The sequence below is a fragment of the Cyprinus carpio genome, chromosome B6 (assembly GCF_018340385.1).
Source record: "Cyprinus carpio isolate SPL01 chromosome B6, ASM1834038v1, whole genome shotgun sequence".
NCBI lineage: Eukaryota > Metazoa > Chordata > Actinopteri > Cypriniformes > Cyprinidae > Cyprinus > Cyprinus carpio.
In genome coordinates this window covers 26,725,526-26,751,067 of record NC_056602.1, presented here as the reverse complement: position 1 = coordinate 26,751,067, position 25,542 = coordinate 26,725,526, and the positions used below count along the sequence as shown (strand labels likewise).

Genomic DNA, 25,542 nt, shown 5'->3' with positions numbered 1-25,542 from the left:
CTTCACATCTAAGACAGAAAATGCAAACACATTTCAGAACATAAAAATCAAAAGACAGATTTACACAATGCAATGTTTAAAGATGAATTGATTTCGTTTGCACAAGGAGTCTGACAACAGCAGACTAAATTCAGACTAAGAGACTAAATCTAAAGACGCTTGAAAAACTCTGCACAATGCACCGAGGGCAAAAGATGCTTTTAACGCAAACATTTAGTTTATAGAAATTAATGATAAAGAAAATCTCCAAACTACATAGTTCACAGAACTTGATTACAACTCACTTAAATCTCTCTTATTCATGAGCGACACACACACACGCACACACGCACACACGTCTCCAAACCTTTCATTGAACTCAGGGTTCAGATTCTTCTTCTTCACAGTCGTCTTTCTTTTCGTGGCCTTGCTTTTATCCGGCAGCAAAATGAGGGAGACGTAGGTGTCTAAGCTGTCCTTAGATGATGTAACCAGACCCCTGAAAACACACAAACACAGAACGTCCTCACTTCACCTCAAACTTCAGACTGACACAGGCGACTTCTAAAATTAAAATGATTACACCAGACCTGCATGCATGGATGGTCACAGTCAGCTTCTTCTGGAAGGAAAGGGAGAGTTTGATCTGACCAGTTTTGGCTGTCTGCTTATTACTCAACACAGGACCTGAACCCATGGCCACTAAGGCAGCCATTTTTGAATCCAAGATCTGGATAAAAGAGAAAATGTCTATTATATTTACAGCATTGTGATACTATTTCTTAACTGAGTGACTAAAACAACCATCAAAATGAGCGCTGTCTAACCTTCAGCTGTGCTCTGAGTAGGACCTGGCTCTTTGGTGAAGCTCCATCCAGATTGAGCCACTGGTCCATCAGTAGATCTGGTTTTGAAAGCAGCTCTCTGATTGGTAGAACCAAAGAGCCCATGGGTTGGTCCCAGGCACTTGAGAGCTGCTCAGAATGACAATAAATCAAATGAGAGTCTGAAATAATCATGATTTAAGATCTAATGCAGAAAGCCTTCTAGTTTAAACATAAATACTGTTGCATGCTCAGTGTGTCCACAAACCCATCTAAACTCTTCTTCTACTGTCAGTTTCTCTTTCAGGTCAACTTCTGAGCAAGTATATACTTAACATGAAGGATACTAAAGTGTATACAAGTTTAAATATATATTATCATACAGTATATTGCAGCTGCTGAATATTAGTTGATTATTATTCAGTGCATCATTTAATGCATGCAATCTTCACAAAATGTTATTAACTGCATTTCAGACTAATGTATTCTCACCTTAATGATAAGTATGTCTTTTTTGGGGTCATGAACCAGAAAGTCAAATGCTTCATTCCAGTAAGGAGAAGATGAGCGATCACACACCTTTAAATGCGAGAGCACAGAAAAAAAAAATCATTTAAATATATTAAAATATTACAAATAAATTATATATCATGTAACTTTTTATAATACTGCATGATAGCTATTTCAGATAAAAGTCTCCTGCCTTGGTTTTATAGGTTGTTCCTCCAAGTATAAGTTCAGCAGCAGCTTTGGGTTCCTTTCCACTTTTCTTCAACTAGACATTTAACCATCAAGAATTAATGACAGGTTATTATTATAAAAAAACAAAAAAACCTTTGTTACTTTTCCAATCTTTAAAATAATTTATACTGTAAAGATTTCATTAATAAAGATAATTTACAATCAGTGAAATATTTTATAAATTAGAATAAATATAGTGATATACATAATTAACACAAATATATATAAAAGTATGTATAATATACAATTATTTTTTTATTATTTTTATTTATATTTATAAAGCGCTTAAAAAGCTCTTATAAATAATGTTCATATATATATACTATATATTGTATTTTTTATGTTTGTAATTTTATGTATGTAATATATATATATATATATATATATATATATATATATATATATATGATATATATATATATATATTAATATATAATATTATATATATACATAAATACATTATGGAAACAAATTCAAAAATATTCTACTTTATTCAGTATTGACTAGAAATTGTCTTTTCTAATGCAATCTCTATAAATGATAGGATAGTGATAGTGTGTAGAAGTACATAGACTCACAGGCAGATCATGAGCTCTTTCTAAGTGAATAAACAACAATGCTGCTGAAGGCACAGACTTGTTCTGGTAGGTCTGAGAGCTTTGCATATGCATTACCTAGTAAAAAAAAAAAAACATTTTTAGTATTATGTTAATTTTATAAATATATATAACAACCAGCAGACTCTGTGTGCTTTCTTGAAAAACTGACTTGATCCAATCTATCCCGCTGAGTTGAGGTGGGAAGCCATTCCAGGACCAGATGGACTCGACCGTGTTTTATATCTTTCAGAGTAAACCACTGGAAAAGAAAAGGCAGCGGGGACAGGTTCATGTGCTGATTGTGTTATGATCTTACAAACCAGAGCCAAATATGCTGATACTCACTTCATCATTGTACTGGGAACTGATGATATGTCCGAGTTTGAGCTTGAACCTGAACACACATGAAGACAAAGTGAACCGTCATTTATTTTATGAATATAGCATCTGAAGTAAAGTGGTTTTTTTTTTTTTTTTTTTTTTTTTTTTTCATGTTTAGAGTAAATTTCATGAAGATTTATCTGGTGCATATTTCACCCCAAAATCAACAGCAAAATTAATTTTTTTAAATCAACATAAGTTGAAAACAAATACTACCAAGACATATATGAAATGGATGGGAAATTATGTAATAATGCAAAAAATCTGGTTTCCGTGCTTTAATGAGTAAAAATAGTTGTAAATGTACTAACCTTCCAAGGAAATCATCAGACTCAAAATCCTTATCATAGAGCTCAAACTTCACGTCTAGATTATGATCAGGACTCAGAATCATCTAGTAAATAAAAATGGGAAACATAACTATTAATCTCTTTTAAAGTAATGTTTTTTTTTACAGATAAGAATTTAAAATATTTCAGAAATGAGCATTAATACACATCAATCATAGCCATTACAGACATTTCTGCGACAACTTGATTTTTCCGAACTGCATTTCCCAGCATTCCCACCTCATACATCTCGTTCCAGGTGGGGTTGAGGTTCTCCTTGATCACATGACTCTTAAAGGTTGTGTCTCCGATATGGATCTTGACATACGGGTCACTCTTTCCCTTCATCATCCCTCCCATCATGTTGTCCTTTGCTACCAGATCCTGAGCTTCCAAAAGATGGATACGCAGCACCCCCTATGGGACAGACATGAAACAATCATAACATTAGAACAATACTGAAGTCATCCTGCCAAGCAGGACATGTTCCAACATCCTTAGAAATGGTATCCTGATGTAGGAAGCTAAAAGTTCCAGAAATGTACCACTCACCTTGGTGCCAAAGCTGGGGTCATGGCGGGTCTTTTGGGGTCGAACGTCTATAGAACTACTGACTTTTGACTCCTCTGCAGGAGCACTGGGGGAAACCTTCTTGTGAGACCTGTTTAACATGAAGAAATCAATCTTTATATGATGGCCCATAATTATTATGAGTATTAATGATATCTTACTTTGTTAATGAAAGCTAAATCAGGGTTATATCAAGTCTTTAACTCACTGCTCTTCTGGTTTTTGCTCTTCATGGGCTGATCCAAATGTTTTGACTGGTTCCATGTATCCACCCTCACTGGGAGTGGAATCAGGAACTTTGCTGAGATCCTGTGAATGATCAGAAATTATCAGTTATTATAGTTATCTAAAAGTGAACTAAACTAAAAAGTTAACTAAAACTAAAACAATTAAATAAACATAAAAATCATTTCTGTTACTCAAAATAAAAGATGTTAACTGAAATTAAATAAAATAAAATATTTAAAAAAAATTATCTTATTTCCAGTAGTTGCCAAAAATATTTTTTATTTTCTTTTAGTACTTGATGTGCTGAAATAACTAAAACTGAAATAAAAATGAATAAAGACTATATAGATATGAAAAAAAAAATTAAGAACAATGTCAAAAACAGACTGCAAAATTACAAAAAAAAAAAAAAAAAAATAAAAAGAAAAATACAAAAATTTTTAAATAATTAAAGTTAGTAATTAATAAACTATAATAGTGCTTCAATTACACTAAATTAACACAATTAAAATCAATAAAGAATATAAAATAAAATAAATATGGTCACCATTAATTTTCAACAAAACAATAAAGTTTACTGTAACATATTTAGTCATTTAAGTAAAAAAAAAAAAAAAAAAAAAAATGTGTAAGTTATAATGTTTGAAATGGATTTGGTCTTAATTACTGGTTTTAATTAAAAATTTGGTACCCGTACAATGTCTTAATTGTGTTCATATTGTATTGCGAAACAGTTTTGCCGCTATTGAGGTGGGATACGGGTAAAGGTTAGGGACAGGTTTGGTGGTGTGGGTAGGTTTAAGGGTGGGTTTTTCAGGTACATTCATATAATTAATTCATTCATATATTTATTTGTATAATTCCCTTAGCACTCTTTTAAAACCTCCCAGCTTTTCTACCCTGTTTTCACTTAAAACGAAACTACTCTGCATGCTGTGCGCACGTGAGACTGTTACTGAAAACTTTGCTTTATGCTGGACAATATTTATTTATCGTGAGTTGTTCAAATCGCAGTAATCTAATACAGTTTTATTTGATAATTAGAATATGAAATGGTAAAACTAACCGTGGTGAATTACGGAGAGAAGTGCATCTTTACAGATTATGATTTTGATTATAATGAAATAGTTTTTGTTTTTGTTTTGTTTTATTTCGTTAAGTAGTAATTTAAAGCTTTCTGTAGATATATTTATCATATCTGTGAGGCATGTATTCACTGAGTTTCGGTTCTTTTTTGTGAAGACGAGACGGCAGAAAGCGCATCGTGTATGTTTTCTTTATTTTATAAATGCACAATGTTTTGCTGATATTGTGAATGCACACAAATAAAAGTAGACCCTTTACAGTTATGAATGATGTATTATTCTTATCTTTATGAGCAAAAATGACGGCGTATCCACTGAAAAAAAGGCAAGTGATCGCGCTGACGCCTCCATGTCCTGCAGAGCACGCATCAGCTCCACTCTCTGCACAAACTATTAGATATAGCACACATTTATCTAGGTTTATTGTTTAAACATTGTTATATGCTGTTTTATATCTATAGATTTTATTTTAGGCAAGTCGTGATGATTTGAGAAGGCTAAATTGATCAAACATAGGCTCACTGTCTGCCGCTGGCCGCTTGGTCATTACTTTAAAAAACAAAAACTTATATTTAATGAACAAAAAATGCTCCAAACATTTAAAAAAAAATGAAAAAAAGAAGGGCTTGGGCCAGTAATTCTGATAAGCTGTCGGACACGGGCCAGGCTGGGGCCTAAATTTAAGGCCCTTGCAGGGCTCTACCACCTACTATAAAGTGGGACCAAAAATTTGAATTGAATAAAAGTTAAATAAGTGAAAGTGACGTGACATACAGTCAAGTATGGTGTCCTATACTCAGAATTCGTGCTCTGCATTTAACCCATCCTTAGTGCACACACACAGCAGTGAACACACAGACACCGTGAACACACACCCGGAGCAGTGGGCAGCCATTTATGCTTCGGCGCCCGGGGAGCAGGTGGGGGTTTGGTGCCTTGCTCAAGGACACCTCAGTCGTGGTATTGCCGGCCCGAGACTCGAACCCACAGCCTTAGGGTTAGGAGTCAAGCTCTCTAACCATTAGGCCACAACTTACCCTAATTAATAATTAATTTAATTGAATAAAAATGTAGGCTAATAATTTAATAAGTTGAATAATTTACCATATAATTTCATGAATAATTTAAAATATCATTAAACAAATTAAAATATAAATAATGACATTATGATTAAAATAATTACTGATTTTAATTAATTTAAAATAAAATATTATATAAAATAAATTAATAATTAATTAAAATAAAATCTTTAAGTAAATGATACACAAACTAACCTCAGTGGCAGGCTGTGTTTTGGGTACAGATGGTGTGAGATGGACATCTATATCACGGTTGTCTGTTTGTTTCTGATGTTCTTCAGGAAGTAGTAAAGTAGAGGCTGCCAGTTCACTGACCCTGTTCATCACAAACACAAGCAGTCTGGTTTAGTTCTCGAAATAAAGAAAAATGTCTTTTAAGCAATCTGTAATCATAACAAAACAATCGAACCCTTTTGTTGGCAGCGTTTTCTTCTCAGACTCTTTACTGACTGCAGCTTGTGAGAGTTCAACAGTGACTGGAGCTTTTTCTTTGTGTTGTTCACCCACTGAATGCTCTTCTTCAACAACAGGCTTTTTACGATGAAGGACACTTGCATCCAAACTTGAGTCCAAAATCTGATATGAAACAAGTGTAATTTAAATATTTACAGATGTCTTCCGGTCTCAATTTGACACGCCAACATGAAACTAATTGCGAGAGATATATATATATATATATATATATATATATATTTTTTTTTTTTTTTTTTAAGGGATGATTTGAAAATTTGAAATTGGTAATTTGTTAATTTTTCATTTTAGAGTTTGCAATAAGAATTATTGTTTGTTGTTAAGTTGTGCCCTCAGCAGAATCTGACTGTCAGGACCTGCTCCATCCAGACTCAACCACTGGTCCATCAGTAGATCTGGTTTTGAAAGCAGCTCTCTGATTGGTAGAACCACTGAGCCTAAGGGTTGCTCAAAGGCACTTGAAAGCTACGAGGAAACGAGAGAAAAGATGAACAAAGATCAAATCCATTAGGAATATTTATTATGACATATATAAGGGGTTTTGATGCATAATGTGTCCATAATGTTTAAAACATGGATTATATCATGTTGACTACCTAAATATCTAAATATCAAAACTCCATCTGTTTTACCTTTATAATAAGAATCTCCTCTGTAGGGTTATGAAGCAGGAAGTCAAAAGCTTCACTCCACTCAGGAGACGTGGAGCGCTCACACACCTTTAAAAAGACCAGCAAAGAAGTTGTTTTTATGAAGGGTCAGAAACTGACACTAAACTGATTCTTTACAAAAGGCAAAAAGTCCCACCTTGGTTTTGTAGGAAATCTCACCCAACACCAGCTCTGCAGCAGCTCTGGGCTCCTTTCCGCTCTTCTTCAGCTGCACACATGACAGTATTAAGACAGTTCCATCTAATATAGCATAACTGTATTTGTGTGGGATCATGGGTATAAGAGACACACCGGCAGGTCGTGAGCTCTCTCCAAGAGAATGAAGAACAGAGCTGCTGACGGCACAGATTTGTTCTGGTACGAATGCTCTGACTGTAACTGCAGAGCCTGACGTGAAGAAACCAAGAAAAGAGATTCTAACACCAAAATAAACTGTATAAAATACATTCATATTAAACATACTAAGAAATAAATAATTATATTAAAATAATATTTGTAATCATTTAGTTTTAAAATCATGACATCAAAATCTAACAATTTATCCTGATCTTACATGCAAAACGAGTAATTAAATTTATTATTCATTAATACAAAATGGCTAATGCATTCATTATTTTTACTGAAAGGTAAGCTACAATCTTGACACTCATAAGTCTGCATAATATAATATAATATAATATAATATAATATAATATAATATAATATAATATAATATAATATAATATAATATAATATAATATAATATAATAAATACCTTTTGTAGTCTGTCAGGTTGTGTGACTGTGGGCAGCCACTCCAGAATCATGTGAACCCGGCCGTGTTTGACGTCATTCAGAGAAAACCACTGACACAGAGAAAGAAAACACAATGAAATTTGCAAAACGAAAAATTCAATATGTCTGAATTGCTAAAAAATTAGAACATTGAAGAGAATGAGGAAAGATATTAGTGATGAATCACTCACTTCATCAGTCAGCTGAGACTGAATGATCTCCTGTAAGCTGATCTTCACCCTGTGGCCAAGCAGCATTCATATGCAAACATGTATTACATGACATGGACCAGCATCACATCATACATACAACACAGGAGTCAGAAATGGTAATAAATTAGCTTTTATATTATAAAGTTATTTTATGTCAAATATGTTAAGGCAACATTTCTAATTTTTGTTTAAACTTCTTATCTAATATTTATATTTTATTTCAGCTTTATTTCAATGAACTCAAATATTTTTTTTTTTATAGTTTTAGTTTTAGTTAGCAATAACAACACTTCCACATACCTCCCTAAAAAGTCGTCTTTGTCCATATCCTTGTCGAAAACCTCCACAAGGACATCAGAGGTCGACCTGGAGGTCAGAACCAGCTGGAAAAAGCATTGATTACATGATATTATTTTTAAAACCATTTTTAACATCAACTAAACCTCTGAGGACCTAAACCCACCTCATACATCTCGTTCCAGGTGGGGTTGAGGTTCTCCTTGATCACATGACTCTTAAAGGTTGTGTCTCCGATATGGATCTTGACATACGGGTCACTCTTTCCCTTCATCATCCCTCCCATCATGTTGTCCTTCGCTACCAGATCCTGAGCTTCCAAAAGATGGATACGCAGCACCCCCTATGGGACAGACATGAAACAATCATAACATTAGAAGAATACTGAAGTCATCCTGCCAAGCAGAACATGTTCCAACATCCTTAGAAATGGTATCCTGATGTAGGAAGCTAAAAGTTCCTGAAATGTACCACTCACCTTGGTGCCAAAGCTGGGGTCATGGCGGGTCTTTTGGGGTCGAACGTCTGTAGAACTACTGACTTTTGTCTCCTCTGCAGGAGCACTGGGGGAAACCTTCTTGTGAGACCTGTTTAACATGAAGAAATCAATCTTTATATGATAGCTCATCATATTAGCTCAGTATTAATAATATCTTACTTTGTTAATGAAAGCTAAATCAGGGTTATATCAAGTCTTTAACTCACTGCTCTTCTGGTTTTTGCTCTTCATGGGCTGATCCAAATGTTTTGACTGGTTCCATGTATCCACCCTCACTGGGAGTGGAATCAGGAACTTTGCTGAGATCCTGTGAATGATGAGAAATTATCTGTTATTATAGTTATCTAAAAGTGAACTAAACTAAAAAGTTAACTAAAACTAAAACAATTAAATAAAACAATAAAAATCATTCCTGTTACTCAAAATAAAAGATGTTAACAAATAAAATAAAATATATATAAAAAAAAAAAATTATTTCCAGTAGTTGCCAAAAATATTTTTTATTTTCTTTTAGTACTTGATGTGCTGAAATAACTAAAACTGACATAAAACTGAATAAAAACTATAGATATTTTTTTTTTTTAAAAACTAACAAAGACAAAAACAGATTGCAAAATTACAAAAAAAACTGAAATAAAAAGAAAAATACAAAAATTTTAAATAATTAAAGTTAGTAATTAATACACTAAATTAACTCAATTAAAATCAATAAAGAAAATAAAATAAAAAAATATGGTCACCATTCATTTTCAACAAAACAATAAAGTTTACTGCACCATATTTAATCATTTAAGTAAAAAAAGAAAAATCAAAAAAGTAGTTTATTGTTTTATGTACTGTAATATATAATGGATCTGAAATACTGTTTAAATTAAAAATTTGGTCCCACTTTATATTAAGTGGCCTTAACTACTAAGTACTTACATCAAAATAATAAGTACAACGTCCTTATTGTGTTCATATTGTACCGCGAAAAAGTTTTGCCGCTATTGAGATGGGGTAAAGGTTAGGGACAGGTTTGGTGGTGTGGGTAGGTTTAAGGGTGGGTTTTTCAGGTACATTCATATAATTCATTCATTCATATATTTATTTGTATAATTCCCTTAGCACTCTTTTAAAACCTCTCAGCTTTTGCTGTTTCCACGCAAAACAAAAATACTGCGTGCTGTGCGCACGTGAGACTGTTACTGAAAACTTTGCTTTATGCTGGACAATATTTATTTATCGTGAGTTGTTCAAATCGCAGTAATCTAATACGGTTTTAATGATAATTAAAATATGAAACGGTAAAACTAACCGTGGTGAATTACGGAGAGAAGTGCATCTTTTTAGAGAGAAGTGCATCTTTACGGATTATGATTTTGATTATAATGAAAGAGTTTTTCTTTTTGTTTTGTTTTTTTTTTTTTTTTTTTAGTTTAGTGGTTTTTTTAGATATATTTATCATATCTGTGAGGCATGTATTCACTGAGTTTCGGTTCTTTTTTGTGAAGCGCTCCTGTTCAAGACGAGACGGCAGAAAGCGCATCATGTATGTTTTTATTTTTATAAATGCACAACGTTTTGTTGATATTGTGAATGCACACAAATAAAAGTAGACCCTTTACAGTTATGAATGATGTATTACTCTTATCTTTATGTGCAAAAATGACACATCCACTGAAAAAAATGCAAGTGATTGCGCTGGCGCCTCTATGTCCTGCAGAGCGTGCATCAGCTCCACTCTCTGCACAAACTATTAGATATAGCACACATTTATCTAGGTTTATTGTTTAAACATTGTTATAAGCTGTTTTATATCTATAGATTTTATTTTAGGCAAGTTGTGATGATTTGAGAAGGCTAAATTGATCAAAAATAGGCTCACTCTCTGCCGCTAGCCGCTTGGTCGTTACTTTAAAAAACAAAAACTTATATTTAACTAACAAAAAATGTTCCAAACATTTTTCTGAATTAATAAAAAAAACAAAACAAAATATAATCACTTTGACATTACATATAAAACTTAACTATTTTAATAGCTGAAACAGTAGTATAAGCTGTTTTGGAGAAGGGGAAAAAATACGGGCTCAGGCCGGTAATTCTGATAAGCTGTCGGACACGGGCCGGGCTGGGGCCTCTACCACCTACTATAAAGTGGGACCAAAAATTTGAATTGAATAAAAGTGAAATAATTAAATTAATTTAATAAATAAAGTGTAGGCTAATAGTTTAATAAGTTGAATAATTTACCATATAATTTCATAAGTAATTTATAATATCATTAAATAAATTAAAATATAAATAATGACATTATGATTAAAATAATTATTGATTTTAATTAATTTAAAATGAAATAGTATATAAAATAAATTATTTAAGTAAATGATACACAAACTAACCTCAGCAGCAGGCTGTGTTTTGGGTACAGATGGCATGAGATGGACATCTATATCACGGTTGTCTGTTTGTTTCTGATGTTCTTCAGGAAGTAGTAAAGTAGAGGCTGCCAGTTCACTGACCCTGTTCATCACAAACACAAGCAGTCTGGTTTAGTTCTCAAAATGAAGCAAAATGACTTTTAAGCAATCTGTAATCATAACAAAACAATCGAACCCTTTTGTTGGCAGCGTTTTCTTCTCAGACTCTTTACTGACTGCAGCTTGTGACAGTTCAACAGTGACTGGAGCTTTTTCTTTGTGTTGTTCACCCACTGAATGCTCTTCTTCAACAACAGGCTTTTTACGATGAAGGACACTTGTATCCAAACTTGAGTCCAAAATCTGATATGAAACAAGTGTAATTTAAATATTTACAGATGTCTTCCGGTCTCAATTTGACACGCCAACATGAAACTAATTGCGAGAGATATACAATATTTAATTTTTTTTAAGAACTGAAAGGACAATTTGAAAAAGGCAATTAGTAAGTTAATCCTATTACAGTTTACGAAAAGCAATAAGAATCATTGTTTGACCTTAAGTTGTGCCCTCAGCAGAATCTGACTGTCAGGACCTGCTCCATCCAGACTCAACCACTGGTCCATCAGTAGATCTGGTTTTGAAAGCAGCTCTCTGATTGGTAGAACCACTGAGCCTAAGGGTTGCTCAAAGGCACTTGAAAGCTACGAGGAAACGAGAGAAAAGATGAACAAAGATCAAATCCATTAGGAATATTTATTATGACATATACAAGGGGTTTTGATGCATAACGTGTCCATAATGTTTAAAATAGGGTTGGGCGATGTCTACAAAATTGTTGTTTAGTTGTTTGTGGAGTTAGGGAGTGTGCCCGAAATGCAAATCCTTATAAGGAAAAACGATTCCTTACACAGTGTCTAAACCAGATGCGAGCGGCATGGCGCGGTGCGACACAACAAAACACTATAGAACCACTGATCTGTAATAGAGATTCATTATATATAGATCAGTCAATAGAACTCAGTATAATCAGTGATGCTGTCTACACTGGATGCGGTGTGGCGTGACACCGGACACCAAAAATTAATGTGATTAAGTTTTTTATTTGTTATGTTTTTGTGGTGATGTTTAAAATGATTTTAAATGGTTTTTTTGTTGAGTAATGTGTGGACAGTCTTTAGCTGTGTAGCGTACAGTAAACTGCTGCCGTGTTCTATTTATGACGTGCGCAAACAGTATGTTAAATCAATCTAGTCACCACAGTCTGAAGCAAGATAACCCACCAACCTCTTACAGAGAGCTTGTCAACATTAACACCATTAGAAACAATTATTGACAATTTCAATTCAGAGAAAAGATTGTCAAATTTGGGAAGAGGGATCAAGATTGATGGTCAAAGAGATGCATAGCCTGTCACATGTAAACTCATGAGAGGTAAACAAGATCATTGGATTGACTTCACCCACCTAGCGGTACCAGACTGAAATTCCTTTAAGGGGTAACTTTTAACTCTAGTTTTCACAGAACGTCCTTATGTTGAATGGCACAAAAACTGTCTTCTAAGTGAAGATTGACTAGAATAAAAAAAATGTCAGTCCATTGCTTAACTCCATATTCATTTATGTGTAACCGACACATTTGACTAATGTTTCTAATCAATTATTGATGTACTTTTTAATAACTATTTAGCTTAAATTCAGTATTCATGTTTAGTATGTATGTGTTTCAACTGGTTGCTTGAAACGTTTCTGACCATCAGTTATTTGTCAAATGTATCATATTCTTATACAGAGGAATCCTGTCCCAAAATTAAACCCCGCAAGAGCGGGGAAAATTCGTCGGACCACGTGATTGATAAGATAACATATGATTTATGATTGGGTAGGACAAACATCGCAACAACCTGAGCAAAGACAATGAATTGGTCAAGACAACACTGATCGAAAGGCCAGTTTAAATACGCAGGACACCATCAAATTTTGCTTTTAGCTTTTGCTTGTAGTTTTAAGCTTTTAGTCATGCTTTTTGCTTTTGCTTTAGTCATTGCGGTATCTTTTTAGCGTTCTTTGAGCGCCCGGTTCCAGCGTGCGTCGGCCTGCACGCCTGCTTGCTGCTTACAATGAGACGATAACACCACCTAGTCCTCGACTTTACTTCTGGTCTTTTACTTTAGTTTTGTTTCTTTTCCGTTTTGAGAGTCAGGTCCGGGTTCTGAAAGTTTTGTAACGCCGTGTTCTCCGAGTCAACCTCGCGTGCCCCCGTTTCAACCCAGCCCACAACTCCGCATCGTCAGCCAACGCCCAACCACGGGCTTCCCAAGAGTCAACGACTACTGAACTTCCAGCCAATCAGCAACCTTGGGGAAACCCCCTTTTCAAAGACAACAAAGGGAACCCCGTTACACAGCAACGCAAGTAACCTCCAACTCACCTCTGTAACTTGTATATAATATAATTTTAACCTCATTGAACTCAATGCAAGGGGTTAATTAAGTGACTGATGGTTGTTCATGTCTATTGCAATTTCCGTATTCAAAACATGGGATTCTCACATTTCATTCTCTTGACTCATTCTTCCCTAACTTTCTATCCTCCTGCAACTTGTGTGAAGGTGTGAGTGCGTGTGCTTATGTGTTAGTTTATAGGTCTTAGATTTATCTCCTTATTCATATTGAAAAGAGAAGTATCTTGTGTTTGTGCTTACAAGTTAATGCTTAAAAGCCGATCTGCTGTGCGGTTTTCACTATACTTTGGATATTAATATCCAGTTGCCAGAGTTGATGTTTTAAAGGCTCATTCAGGAATCGCTGGCAGTTTCAGTGATCAGCCTGAAACAGTGATTCTGTCAAATTCCCTTTAAAATCTTAAATGATTCCCTTTTGAGCTCTAAATTGAGACTGTTTCCCTTACAGCTGATGCAGCGCGGCGCACAGAAACGTCACGATTCCGGTTGGAGACACGGTGTAAGGAGAGATGCTGAGGCGATGGCGAATTTTTGCAGATCATCAGTACCACTGACAAACATATAAATCTTGTAAATGTGTTGTGATTACTGCCGATCCATAAATAAATAGAGTACGTGCGATCGTGAACTCGAAAAGTGATATGAAACTAAAAGCGATCGTGTGCATGTGGGGGGGTTCACGATGCCGGCACAACATTGTGATGTCTATCAGCCATCGGCAATGGACGATGGCATCGTCTATCGGCCCAACCCTAGTTTAAAACATGGATTATGTCATATCGACTACCTAAATATCTAAATATCAAAACTTTCATCTATTTTACCTTTATAATAAGAATCTCCTCTGTAGGGTTATGAAGCAGGAAGTCAAAAGCTTCACTCCACTCAGGAGACGTGGAGCGCTCACACACCTTTAAAAAGACCAGCAAAGAAGTTGTTTTTATGAAGGGTCAGAAACTGACACTAAACTGATTCTTTACAAAAGGCACAAACTCCCACCTTGGTTTTGTAGGAAACGTCACCCAACACCAGCTCTGCAGCAGCTCTGGGCTCCTTTCCGCTCTTCTTCAGCTGCACACATGACAGTATTAAGACAGTTCCATTTAATATAGCATAACTGTATTTGTGTGGGATCATGCGTATAAGAAACGCACCGGCAGGTCGTGAGCTCTCTCCAAGAGAATGAAGAACAGAGCTGCTGACGGCACAGATTTGTTCTGGTACGAATGCTCTGACTGTAACTGCAGAGCCTGACGTGAAGAAACCAAGAAAAGAGATTCTAACACCAAAATAAATATGACTGTATAAAATACATTCATATTAAACATACTAAGAAATAAATGATAAATGCATTCAAATAATATTTTTAATCATTTAGTTTTAAATTCATGACATCAAAATCTAACAATTTATCCTGATCTTACATGGAAAATGTATTATTCATTTATGCAAAATGGCTAATGCATTCATTATTTTTACTGAAAGGTAAGCTACATTCTTGACACAGTGTATACATACAGCACGAGTCTCACGAGACAAGTAAAACTGAAAAAAGCTAACTACACAACTAGCATATGAAATGATATAAATATATAAAAATCAATATTTTTAAATTACATAATTACATTTTAAAGATTTAAGTATATATATAAAAATATTTTACTCTAATCATCTAGATGGACTGCATTCAGACCAAACTAATATTAAAACTCAAAAACATAAATCATTCATAAGTCTGCATAATATAATATATATAATTAAGATTAAGATTTTCAATTTAAGATTAAGATTTTCAATTTATTAATATAATATAAATAATATAATACCTACCTTTTGTAGTCTGTCAGGTTGTGTGACTGTGGGCAGCCACTCCAGAATCATGTGAACCCGGCCGTGTTTGATGTCATTCAGAGAAAACCACTGACACAGAGAAAGAAAACAATGAAATTTGCAAAACGAAAAATTCAATATGTCTGAATTGCTAAAAAATTAGAACATTGAAGAGAATGAGGAAAGATATTAGTGATAAATCAACTCACTTCATCAGTCAGCTGAGACTGAATGATCTCCTGTAAGCTGATCTTCACCCTGTGGCCAAGCAGCATTCATATGCAAACATGTATTACATGACATGGACCAGCATCACATCAAACATACAACACAGGAGTCAGAAATGGTAATAAATTAGCTTTTATATTTAGAATTCCATTTTTTATTATTAAGTAATTTTAGGAAAAATGTATTAAGGCAACATTTCAATTTTTTTTAAAACTTCTCATCTAATATTTCTCTTTTATTTCAGCTTTATTTCAATGAACTCAAATATTTTTTTTTTTATAGTTTTAGTTTTAGTTAGCAATAACAACACTTCCACATAACTCCCTAAAAAAGTCGTCTTTGTCCATATCCTTGTCGAAAACCTCCACAAGGACATCAGAGGTCGACCTGGAGGTCAGAACCAGCTGGAAAAAGCATTGATTACATGATATTATTTTTTTAAAACCATTTTTAACATCAACTAAACCTCTGAGGACCTAAACCCACCTCATACATCTCATTCCAGGTGGGGTTGAGGTTCTCCTTGATCACATGACTCTTAAAGATTTTATCTCCAATATGAATTTTGACATACGGGTCGCTCTTCCCCTTCACCATTCCTCCCATCATCTTGTCCTTCGCTACCAGATCTTCAGCTTCCAGCAGGTGGAGGCGGAGCACGCCCTAAAAACATCAAATCACCCCACTGTGTTGGTATGTTTCCATTTATAAGCCATATTAACAGTCCACCATCCATCTCAACATTCCTCACCTCGGCACCAAAGCTGGGGTCAGGGCTGGTGTGCAAGGGTCGAAGGTCATCTGAATTGGAAACTTCTGGGACCTCCGTGACCTCAGGGACTTCCTCCTCTTCTGGGACTGACACAGAGGAAGTCCTGCTGACAGGAGATGGTGGGACCTCCTCAATACTAGACCTAAAACCCCCCCAAAAAACAGACACACACCTCAAAGTCAAAATCAAAGTAAGTTTATTGTCTTTTCGCTCTTATGTGGCCACAGAAGTTACATAGCATGCAACGATATGAACAGCAAACATTGTTCCTCTTAAACATCAATCAATAAATATCCATAAATACATTTAACAGTCAACTATAATCAATAAACAACCACTATTACTTGTTACTTGTTACACACTTACAATTATTATTAATTATTACTATTATTATTAACACTCGATTGATTTCATCATCAATTTTTAAGAGAAATTATGAATGAAATATCAGTTGTCAGTTCTGCAGATCTATTTATTTTAATTAGGAACTTCAGTTTAAGGCACTGTTTATTAAATATGATTAATAATGAAATGAGGGCTCTATGATTTGAAATTCTCCCCCTCTCACTTCTGCACTAATTCCTCCTCCGGTTTTCTTCTAAAGCTGGACGCTTTCGGATGTTTCGGCTCCTCGTGGTCTTCAGAGCTCTCCGTCTCTTTAGGGCAAAGAATCTATAATATAAGATAACACCACATCAAGTACAAAATACTTCAAAGGCACAGTTCAAGCCAACTTCAAGCACTACTGATCAGACTGTATTGTTTTCTATTTGAAAACTCATTTTTAAATGATATTTTGCCGAATGTACAGGCTGCTAGAGTTTTTTTGATTTTCGTTTTGAAAACAGAAAAAAAAAAAAACTTTTTAAGATCAAGTAAAGAAAATGCAAGTAATTTCAATGAATAATTTGAATAATTCTTAATGAATAATTTGAATAATTCTTGCAAGTAATTTGAATAATTCTTAATGAATAATTTGAATAATTCTTAAATCAAGATGCATTTACATGAGAAGCAACGTGACATAAGAAGTCTTGTTTTTTTGTGAAACTGAACAAAATGGTTATGATTAAAACAAGAATAACACTAGCTAACACTAACACTAACACTAACACTAGCTTGCTCTATTCTTTTTCTATTCTATCTGTTTTCTTTTTATTTATTATATTATTTAAAAGCCCTTGCTACGTATGCTGCGTTTAGGCTAGCTGAGACTTGTTATAGCACTTGCATATCATTGCTCTTTTGTTGTTTTTGATTGCTTCCATTGTCCTCATTTGTAAGTCGCTTTGGATAAAAGCGTCTGCTAAATGACTAAATGTAAATGTAATAAATGTAAATGAATATCTGCCAAAGTGCTCAGAAAAATTTAATTGAAACTGACATTTTTAAAACCCCATTGACATATTCATTCTTTTTTTAAGCAGAAACTCACTTAATTTAGTTAAGTTTCTGAGGAAACAATTACCTTTTTTTTGCATCTTAAATAAATGTGTCTTGATTTAAGGATGTTTAGATTTTTGCATTGGAATACAAAAATATAGAAGAAGATATTCTGTTTTTGCAGTGCATGCAAGATTTAATTCCATGACTGTATGAATTTAAGGCCTTAAATTGTGGAAGGGTGAATAAAGAAGACCTTTTAAGACCGGCAGACACCCTGTAAAAGTTTAATTAATACTTTTATTCAGGAATTCATGCATTAAATTGATCAAAAGGGAAAGTAAAGATGTTTATAATGTTTTAAAAGTATTCCATTTCGAATAAATGCTGTTATAGTTTGATTTATGTTGGTAATGAAGAAATTAAGAAAATAAATGCATTGTGGTTCTATTTTATTTTTATTTTTATTGATTAGAATTAAGCAGCAATGGATAGTAATGAGTAAGAATAATGGCAGCTGAAAATTAAGCTTTGCATCACAGAAATAAATTACATTTTAGAATATATTAAAATTAGGGCTGTCAAATTTTGATGACGATTAATCATTTCCAAAATAAAAGTTTTTGTGTACATAATAATATACTGGTATATTTATTATGTATATATAAATACACACAATGCATGTATATATTTAAGAAGAAATATGTTATGTTTTATATTCAAGATATTTATATATAATATAAAATATAAGAATATAACTATATAAATGTATACATTGTAAATATTTTCTAAAATTATAATTTATGTGGGTGTATTTATATATAATAAAAATTTTAACACATACATATATTTATGTAAACACAAACTTTTTATTTTGGATGTGTGATTTGTGATTAATCACCATCCTGGGATGTGATTAATCGTGATTAATCATTTGACAGCCCTAATTAAAATAGAAAACCATTATTTTAAATTGTAATAATGTTTAATAGTATTAATTTTAGACTTTTTTTGAAAACAGAATATGTCTGTGTTTGTGTTTTACCTTCAGCTGAGCTCTGAGCAGAATCTGACTCTGGGGTGATGCTCCATCCAGATCGAGCCACTGATCCAGCATCAGATCTGGTTCAGAGAGAAGCTCTTTGATGGGAATCACCACAGATCCCAGAGAGAAGTCCCAGTTGTGGGACAACTGAAGAGAAAACGAGAGGTAGAAAGGTTAAAGTCAGGTGGTAAGGCCAAAACACTACAGTTGTATAACATTAAAATGTGCTGCTTGCACTCTCTTACCTTCACAACAAGGTCTTCATTCAATGGATCTCGAACCAGGAAGTGAAATGCCTCGTCCCATTGGGGACAGCTGGTGCGGTCAGAGACCTACGTCACACAGCGTCAGTAAAGAAAAGAAAAGTCAACTGTATCCACATATCATTAATCAATAATTAATTCAACAGCAAAAACTGTTTCTTACCGTGGTTTTATGAGACGCTCCTCTCAAAATCAGCTCAGCACCAACTTTAGGCTCCTTTCCACTCTTCTTCAACTAAACACACAAAGACATTAAGATTTAAGAGAACAACTCGGACACATTTCCGACATGTTTCATTTAAGCATCAAGTTTGTTTCAGATTTTTCACCTAAAAAAACAATATAAACAATAATATTGTGAAATAGTGTAACCTATTTGAATAACTGTTTTGTATTTTAATATATTTTAAAATGTAATTTAATCCTGTGATGCAAGATCCAGTCTTTAATGGAACATGATCCTTCAGAAATCATTCTGATGTACTGATTTTACTGCTTAAGAAACATTTGTGACCCTGGAGCACAAAACCAGTCTTAAGTCTCTGGGGTATATTTGTAGCAATAGCCAAAAATACATTGTATGGGTCAAAATTATCGATTTTTCTTTAATGCCAAAAATCATTAGGATAATAAGAAAAGATCCTGTTCCATGAAGATATTTTGAACATTTCCTTACGTAAATATATCAAAACTTCAGTTTTGATTAGTAATATGCATTGCTAAGGACTTTATTAGGATAACTTTAAAGCTGATATTCTCAGTATTTAGATGTTTTTGCACCCTCAGATTCCAGATTTTCAAATAGTTGTATCTCGGCCAAATATTGTCCTATCCTAACAAACCATACATCAATGGGAAGCTTATTTATTCAGCTTTCGGATGATGTATAAATCTCAATTTCAAAAAATTGACACTGAAGACTGGTTTTGTGGTCCAGGGTCACATATGCTATTATTATCAATGTTGAAAACAGCTTCATATTTTTGTGGAATCCATGATACATTTTTTCAGCATTTTTCGGTTAATATAAAGTTCAAAGGAACAGGATTTATTTGAATTCAAAATCTTCTGCAACATTATGTATGTCTTTACTGCCACTTTTAATCAATTTAATTCAATGCATCTTTGCTAAATAAACAATTTTCAAAAATAGCAGCTGTAAGATAATTTGAGAAATGTTTGACTTCATTCTGAGTCTTCTGATTGCACTGTTTCTTGGCAAATCTGAGCACAGTTACACTATGGAGGAGAACCATGCAAGATCCCAGTCTCCATTGGCTCTCAACAACTGAGATGTTAAAGAGATTTCAAACTCACAGGAAGTTCATGTGCGCGCTCCAAATACACAAACAGGAGAGCAGCAGTCGGTACTTTCTTATTCAGGTACGAGCTCTTTGACTGGTACTCCAACACCTGAAGAATAAGTCAGTTGGTTTAATCAATGCATTGTCAACACAGACAGACACTGAACGAGGACTAGAGCTAGTTCTGCTCACCTGCTGTAGTTTCTCTGGTTGTGTTACAGTGGGCAGCCACTCCAGAGCGACATGAACACGGCCACGCTTAACATCGCTCAGAGTAAACCACTGACACCAAAGCATATGAATCAGTATATTAATACAGCTTATTTTTAGACGTATTACTACAAATGCACATATACTCACCTCATTGATGTATTCGGAGTCAATTATATCACTCAGATTCATCTTCAGCCTAAAAGAAAAACAATACATCCCTAAATAATGATAAAACAAAACCATGTTTAGAATTCTTTTGGATTATATTGACAGCAGCCCTCATACCTTCCCATAAAGTCATCTTTCATGTCCATGTCCCTATCAAAAACTTCCAAGGTCAACTCCTGACCAGGAAGCTGCGTCAAAACCACTTAAAAATATCAATGGGAAACAAAAAGGTTCAAATTACTTTGCCATGCTGTCAAACAATCATTCTGCAGCTTAAATAAGTAAAAAGTCCCACAGACAAATGTTTTTAACACTTGCATAGCACGTAATTTGTATACAGACTAATATTTGTATTAAAAAAAAAAAGCACATAAACCATATGTAATTATAGACGTGAACAATTCATTCTGTATATATTATATATATTTTTTTTTACATTTATATATATATTATATATATATATATATCTATATATATATATATATAGTATTATTATTTATATAAATATTGTTTTATAAATATATATAGTATTAAAGTATTATTATTATATATATAGCATTATTTTTATTTATTAAGGAAAAAAGTTCAACAAATAAATGTTTTGAACATTTGCATGGGACATAATTTGCAGTATATACTGTATACAGACTACTATTTTTTATTTTTTTTAAATAAAGGTTTTAATTATTTTTAAATAGCATGTAAACACTATATATACATATATATATATATATATATATATATATATATATATATATATATATATATATATATATATATATATATATATATATATATATAGATACACAAACTGGCATGCAAGTTATTTTTAGAGTTAGTTATAAACTTAATATAATTTTAATATAATTTTTAATGCTTGGTTTTTGTGTCAATCACTTCTTTACACTTGTAAAGCCCTTGAATTGCATTGTGAACAGTATGCAACATGCAAAAATACACATTTCAAACATTGTTGCATGACCATATTATGTTTTTAAAACAAATCAACATAAATATATTAAATGTATTATGCATATTTAATTCATTATGTCATATCCTGTTATCATTTTGGAAATAAATATGGTTATTTTATATTTGTGATGCAAGTTTTTTATGAAAATGACTTTGATTGTATACAGCATATTTTTATGTCAAATGACTGCATGGCTAAAGAAAATATAAAATACACGTACATACTAAAAACTGCAGAGCAAAAGCCAGACAAAGTCATAGTGTCTAGAGTTATTTCTAAATGTATTTCCCAGCAGTCCCACCTCATACATCTCGTTCCAGACGGGGTTGAGGTTCTCCTTGATCACTTGACTTTTAAAGGTTTCACCTCCGACTTGGATCTTGACATACGGGTCACTCTTGCCCTTCACCATCCCACCCATCAGATTGTCTTTCGCAACCAGGTTTTGACCCTCCACGAGGTGGATACGCAGCATCCCCTACAGGAACAATGAGCAGATGATTTTAGGGTTGGTTATGATCGACTTCAGTACTCATATGGTTAATGCGATACATTGTTAATAACTCAGTTGAGAGTGTTGACTAATGGATGAGGTCTGCACACCTCAGTTGCGAAGCTGGAATGGGGCGTCGTCTTTTGTGGACGTGAGGCAGAACTCTTTGAAAGAGGGTCACTGGAGAGGAGAGAGGCAGCTGCAGCGGCTTCATCCAACCAGAGCACCTGCAGGAAATGACATCAACACCGAATGAGAGTCTTTTTCCAAATATAATAGATTTGAAATATGTACAACATCATACACTTCTTTTTAAGACATTTTTCTTTTGATAAATAATTACTTTTATTCAGCAAAGATGCATTAAATTGATTAAAAGTGACTTTTATAATGCTAAAAATGATGTCAATTTCAAACTGACTCAAATAGAAAACATGTAGTGTGTATGTGTTTAAGGTAGTGTGTCAGATGAATTTACCCTGAGCACTGTGTTGATGTGGATGCGGCTCTCTGGACCAGAATTCTCCAGATTGAACCACTCATCCAAATTCAGATCTTGACAAGAGAGAAGACGGGAAACAGGAATGGACAGACTTCCCAAAACCTGAACACGGTCATTATCCTTCACCTGAAAGAGATGGAAGAAGTACTAAGTAACATGAATTCGAACTAGCAAAATTCCCATTTGGAGATGACAAACACTGGCAGTATTCGAGCCCTGTTTGCACCAGTATTTAGAGCTGTCGGATTGTAAACAGATCAGAAGACGGTTCGAAAAGCAGGCAGATGATGTTAGGATACCTGTATGTTAATGTCCTGTTTGCTAGGATCTCTGATGAAGAAAGTGAAAGCATCCTCCCACTGGGGGTTCACTGTATTCCAGCAAATCTGGAGGAAGGGAAAGAAGTGAGCGAGAAGAGTGGGTCACATGGGATGCAGATAGCAGGTGTGCGTCTTACCCGACTGTCACGAGTAACATCTTGCACTGCGATTTGAACGATCGGATTGGGATCCTTATTGCCTTTCTTCATCTGAAAATCAGAAGAAACAGGTACAAATACACTTAAAACAACAAATAAATGAATTGTAGATATTTTTGTCATTAATAGAATTATATTTCCCGTTTTAACTTTAACTCATTCATATAACTTTACACAAATACAGTTAATAAGTGATTCTATACACCAAGGTTAGTGTCTGTAATATTTTTAATTAATATTTTTTGAAAGAACTCTTTTATGTTCACCAAGGCTGCATTTATTTAATCAAAAATACAGTAAAACCAGTAATATTGTAGAATATTTTTACAATTTTAAATAACTGTCTTCTATTTGAACATATGTTAAACTGTAATTTATTTCTGAGGTCAAAGCTGAATTTTCAGCATCATTACTCCAGTCTTCAGTGTCACATGATCCTTCAGAAATATGCTGATTTGCTTTCCAAGAAACATTTCTTATTTTATCAATGATGAAAACTGTTGTGCTGCTTTGTATTCTTTGCTGAAAAGAACAGAATTTAGGTGAAATAGAAATCATATTTGAACAACTTAATGCATCTTTGTTGCATAAAAGTATTAATTTATTTTTAAATCAATCTTTTGAACGTTTAAATATTATGTTTACACACTCGAAGTACTGTACACTTTCATCTGAACATCATGAGAAAAGTGGTATGCAAAATGAGTAGCATGTGTAAATATCAAGTAATCACATTTTATTTTGATATACTACTATATTAATATGATGAATGCATACATGATCAAATGCACGTTTTAGAATTGACTTTTACTTTTACAATTTTACAGAATTAACTTTTTTTGTCAAATGCAATATATATACTGACAGTACATGATTTCAGGTGCAGCTTTTTACTTTTCTCACAGAGTAAATCCCCATAGACTTTCATTACACAATGAGTGCATTACTGCAAACACAATGTTTGCTTGAGAACCCAGCAACGAGTCTAAATCATAATCTGTGATCACTGACATCATTCAACAGAAAAACCTAACACACAATGAAGCCAGAACATTCCTTTGGAATCCTCCAGACCACAGCACTGTAAGCTTGAGCGCTCGGGGATGTTCACTTGATGCAAGTGCGTACTTGTCTCAAGTGTTTTAAGTATCAGAGTGTTCCTCTAAGTAAACTCTTTTGTCCTTGCACTTCTGGTAAAATATTCTGGATGCGAGAAACAGTGCAAGTGCTTTTACAAAGTGCTCTATCAAGCTATGAAACGAATAAGTGAAGTTATATAATCTAGAGTTACACTTAATAGTTTCAGTAGACATGCTGCAGTCCTCCTTTTACTCTGTTATAGAGTTGGGCGTCTGCCGGTCTGCTGCCAAACGTAAAAGGGAAATGGCAGGTTGTGGGTATAACCAGAGGCACTCTCACACACACACACACACACACACACACACACACACACACACACACACACACACACACACACACACACACACACACACACATTTGTTTTTACGATCATGGTGGGGCTTTCCTTTGACTTCTATTGTTGGTTTTAGTTTGTACTGCGCTAATGTTTTTTTCTTGCTCTTAATGTTAATGTTACAGTAACATTTTCATTTTTTGATTTTGATTTTGTTTTTTTTTTTTTTTGTTTATTTTTCATTTTTAGGGACTGTTGGCTTATCCACAAAGTAGGTTAAGTTCAGATTTCACTTCCTTTTCAGGTACAAAGGCGAGAAAATCAGACCCACATACACAAGCGTTCAAACTTTTGGATCTTGATTTATTTTTCTTTTTATATTTTATTTGGCAAGGACACAATAAATTGATCAAAAGTGACATTAAAAATGTTACACTTTCATTTCTGTTCTTTTGAACTTTCTATTCATCATGGTTTCCACAAAAATACGAAGCGGTTTGAACTGTTTTCAGCGTTGATGACCATGAAATCAACATATTAGAATGATTACTGAAGAATCATGTGACACTGAAAACTGGAGAAATGATGCTGAAATTCAGCTTTGCATCACAGAAATAAATTACATATTAAAGTATACTAAAATAGAAAATTGTTATTTGAAATTGTAAAAAAAAATTACAGTTTTTACTGCATTTTTCATCATATATACGCAGCCTTAAACTTCTGTTGTTGTCATATAAAGCTAAATATAAAAGCATTTTTATTTTATTTTATTTAATAGATAATTTTTAAAATGTTAAAAGCCCATTTTTCTTATTTATGAATACTTTTCCCAATCAATGACATGCCCAGATGTCCACAAAAGCAGGTTTTAGC

General features: G+C 33.7%; 1 protein-coding gene across 1 annotated transcript in view; it reads right to left on the bottom strand.

Moving 5' to 3' along the window:
- The window catches only part of esyt1b (extended synaptotagmin-like protein 1b), a 36,453-nt gene that overhangs the window by 2,235 nt on the left and 8,676 nt on the right, over window positions 1–25,542 (bottom strand). Inside the window, exons 14-61 of the mRNA XM_042725174.1 lie at window positions 23,232–23,303; window positions 23,074–23,160; window positions 22,751–22,900; window positions 22,383–22,499; window positions 22,081–22,257; window positions 20,924–21,009; window positions 20,786–20,834; window positions 20,618–20,707; window positions 20,439–20,534; window positions 19,285–19,356; window positions 19,104–19,190; window positions 18,859–19,005; window positions 16,999–17,102; window positions 16,410–16,572; window positions 16,145–16,321; window positions 15,980–16,062; window positions 15,640–15,688; window positions 15,431–15,520; window positions 14,755–14,850; window positions 14,600–14,671; window positions 14,425–14,511; window positions 11,695–11,841; window positions 11,334–11,500; window positions 11,120–11,240; window positions 8,945–9,045; window positions 8,718–8,826; window positions 8,406–8,582; window positions 8,243–8,325; window positions 7,922–7,970; window positions 7,712–7,801; window positions 7,249–7,344; window positions 7,094–7,165; window positions 6,919–7,005; window positions 6,611–6,751; window positions 6,225–6,397; window positions 6,011–6,131; window positions 3,632–3,732; window positions 3,406–3,514; window positions 3,094–3,270; window positions 2,836–2,918; window positions 2,489–2,537; window positions 2,313–2,402; window positions 2,123–2,218; window positions 1,507–1,578; window positions 1,296–1,382; window positions 807–953; window positions 570–709; window positions 347–478 (exon numbers count right to left, since the gene is read on the bottom strand). Of these exons, the coding sequence (XP_042581108.1) occupies window positions 347–478; window positions 570–709; window positions 807–953; window positions 1,296–1,382; window positions 1,507–1,578; window positions 2,123–2,218; window positions 2,313–2,402; window positions 2,489–2,537; window positions 2,836–2,918; window positions 3,094–3,270; window positions 3,406–3,514; window positions 3,632–3,732; window positions 6,011–6,131; window positions 6,225–6,397; window positions 6,611–6,751; window positions 6,919–7,005; window positions 7,094–7,165; window positions 7,249–7,344; window positions 7,712–7,801; window positions 7,922–7,970; window positions 8,243–8,325; window positions 8,406–8,582; window positions 8,718–8,826; window positions 8,945–9,045; window positions 11,120–11,240; window positions 11,334–11,500; window positions 11,695–11,841; window positions 14,425–14,511; window positions 14,600–14,671; window positions 14,755–14,850; window positions 15,431–15,520; window positions 15,640–15,688; window positions 15,980–16,062; window positions 16,145–16,321; window positions 16,410–16,572; window positions 16,999–17,102; window positions 18,859–19,005; window positions 19,104–19,190; window positions 19,285–19,356; window positions 20,439–20,534; window positions 20,618–20,707; window positions 20,786–20,834; window positions 20,924–21,009; window positions 22,081–22,257; window positions 22,383–22,499; window positions 22,751–22,900; window positions 23,074–23,160; window positions 23,232–23,303 (5,168 nt within the window). The remainder of the gene's footprint in view (window positions 1–346; window positions 479–569; window positions 710–806; window positions 954–1,295; window positions 1,383–1,506; window positions 1,579–2,122; window positions 2,219–2,312; window positions 2,403–2,488; window positions 2,538–2,835; window positions 2,919–3,093; window positions 3,271–3,405; window positions 3,515–3,631; window positions 3,733–6,010; window positions 6,132–6,224; window positions 6,398–6,610; window positions 6,752–6,918; window positions 7,006–7,093; window positions 7,166–7,248; window positions 7,345–7,711; window positions 7,802–7,921; window positions 7,971–8,242; window positions 8,326–8,405; window positions 8,583–8,717; window positions 8,827–8,944; window positions 9,046–11,119; window positions 11,241–11,333; window positions 11,501–11,694; window positions 11,842–14,424; window positions 14,512–14,599; window positions 14,672–14,754; window positions 14,851–15,430; window positions 15,521–15,639; window positions 15,689–15,979; window positions 16,063–16,144; window positions 16,322–16,409; window positions 16,573–16,998; window positions 17,103–18,858; window positions 19,006–19,103; window positions 19,191–19,284; window positions 19,357–20,438; window positions 20,535–20,617; window positions 20,708–20,785; window positions 20,835–20,923; window positions 21,010–22,080; window positions 22,258–22,382; window positions 22,500–22,750; window positions 22,901–23,073; window positions 23,161–23,231; window positions 23,304–25,542) is intronic.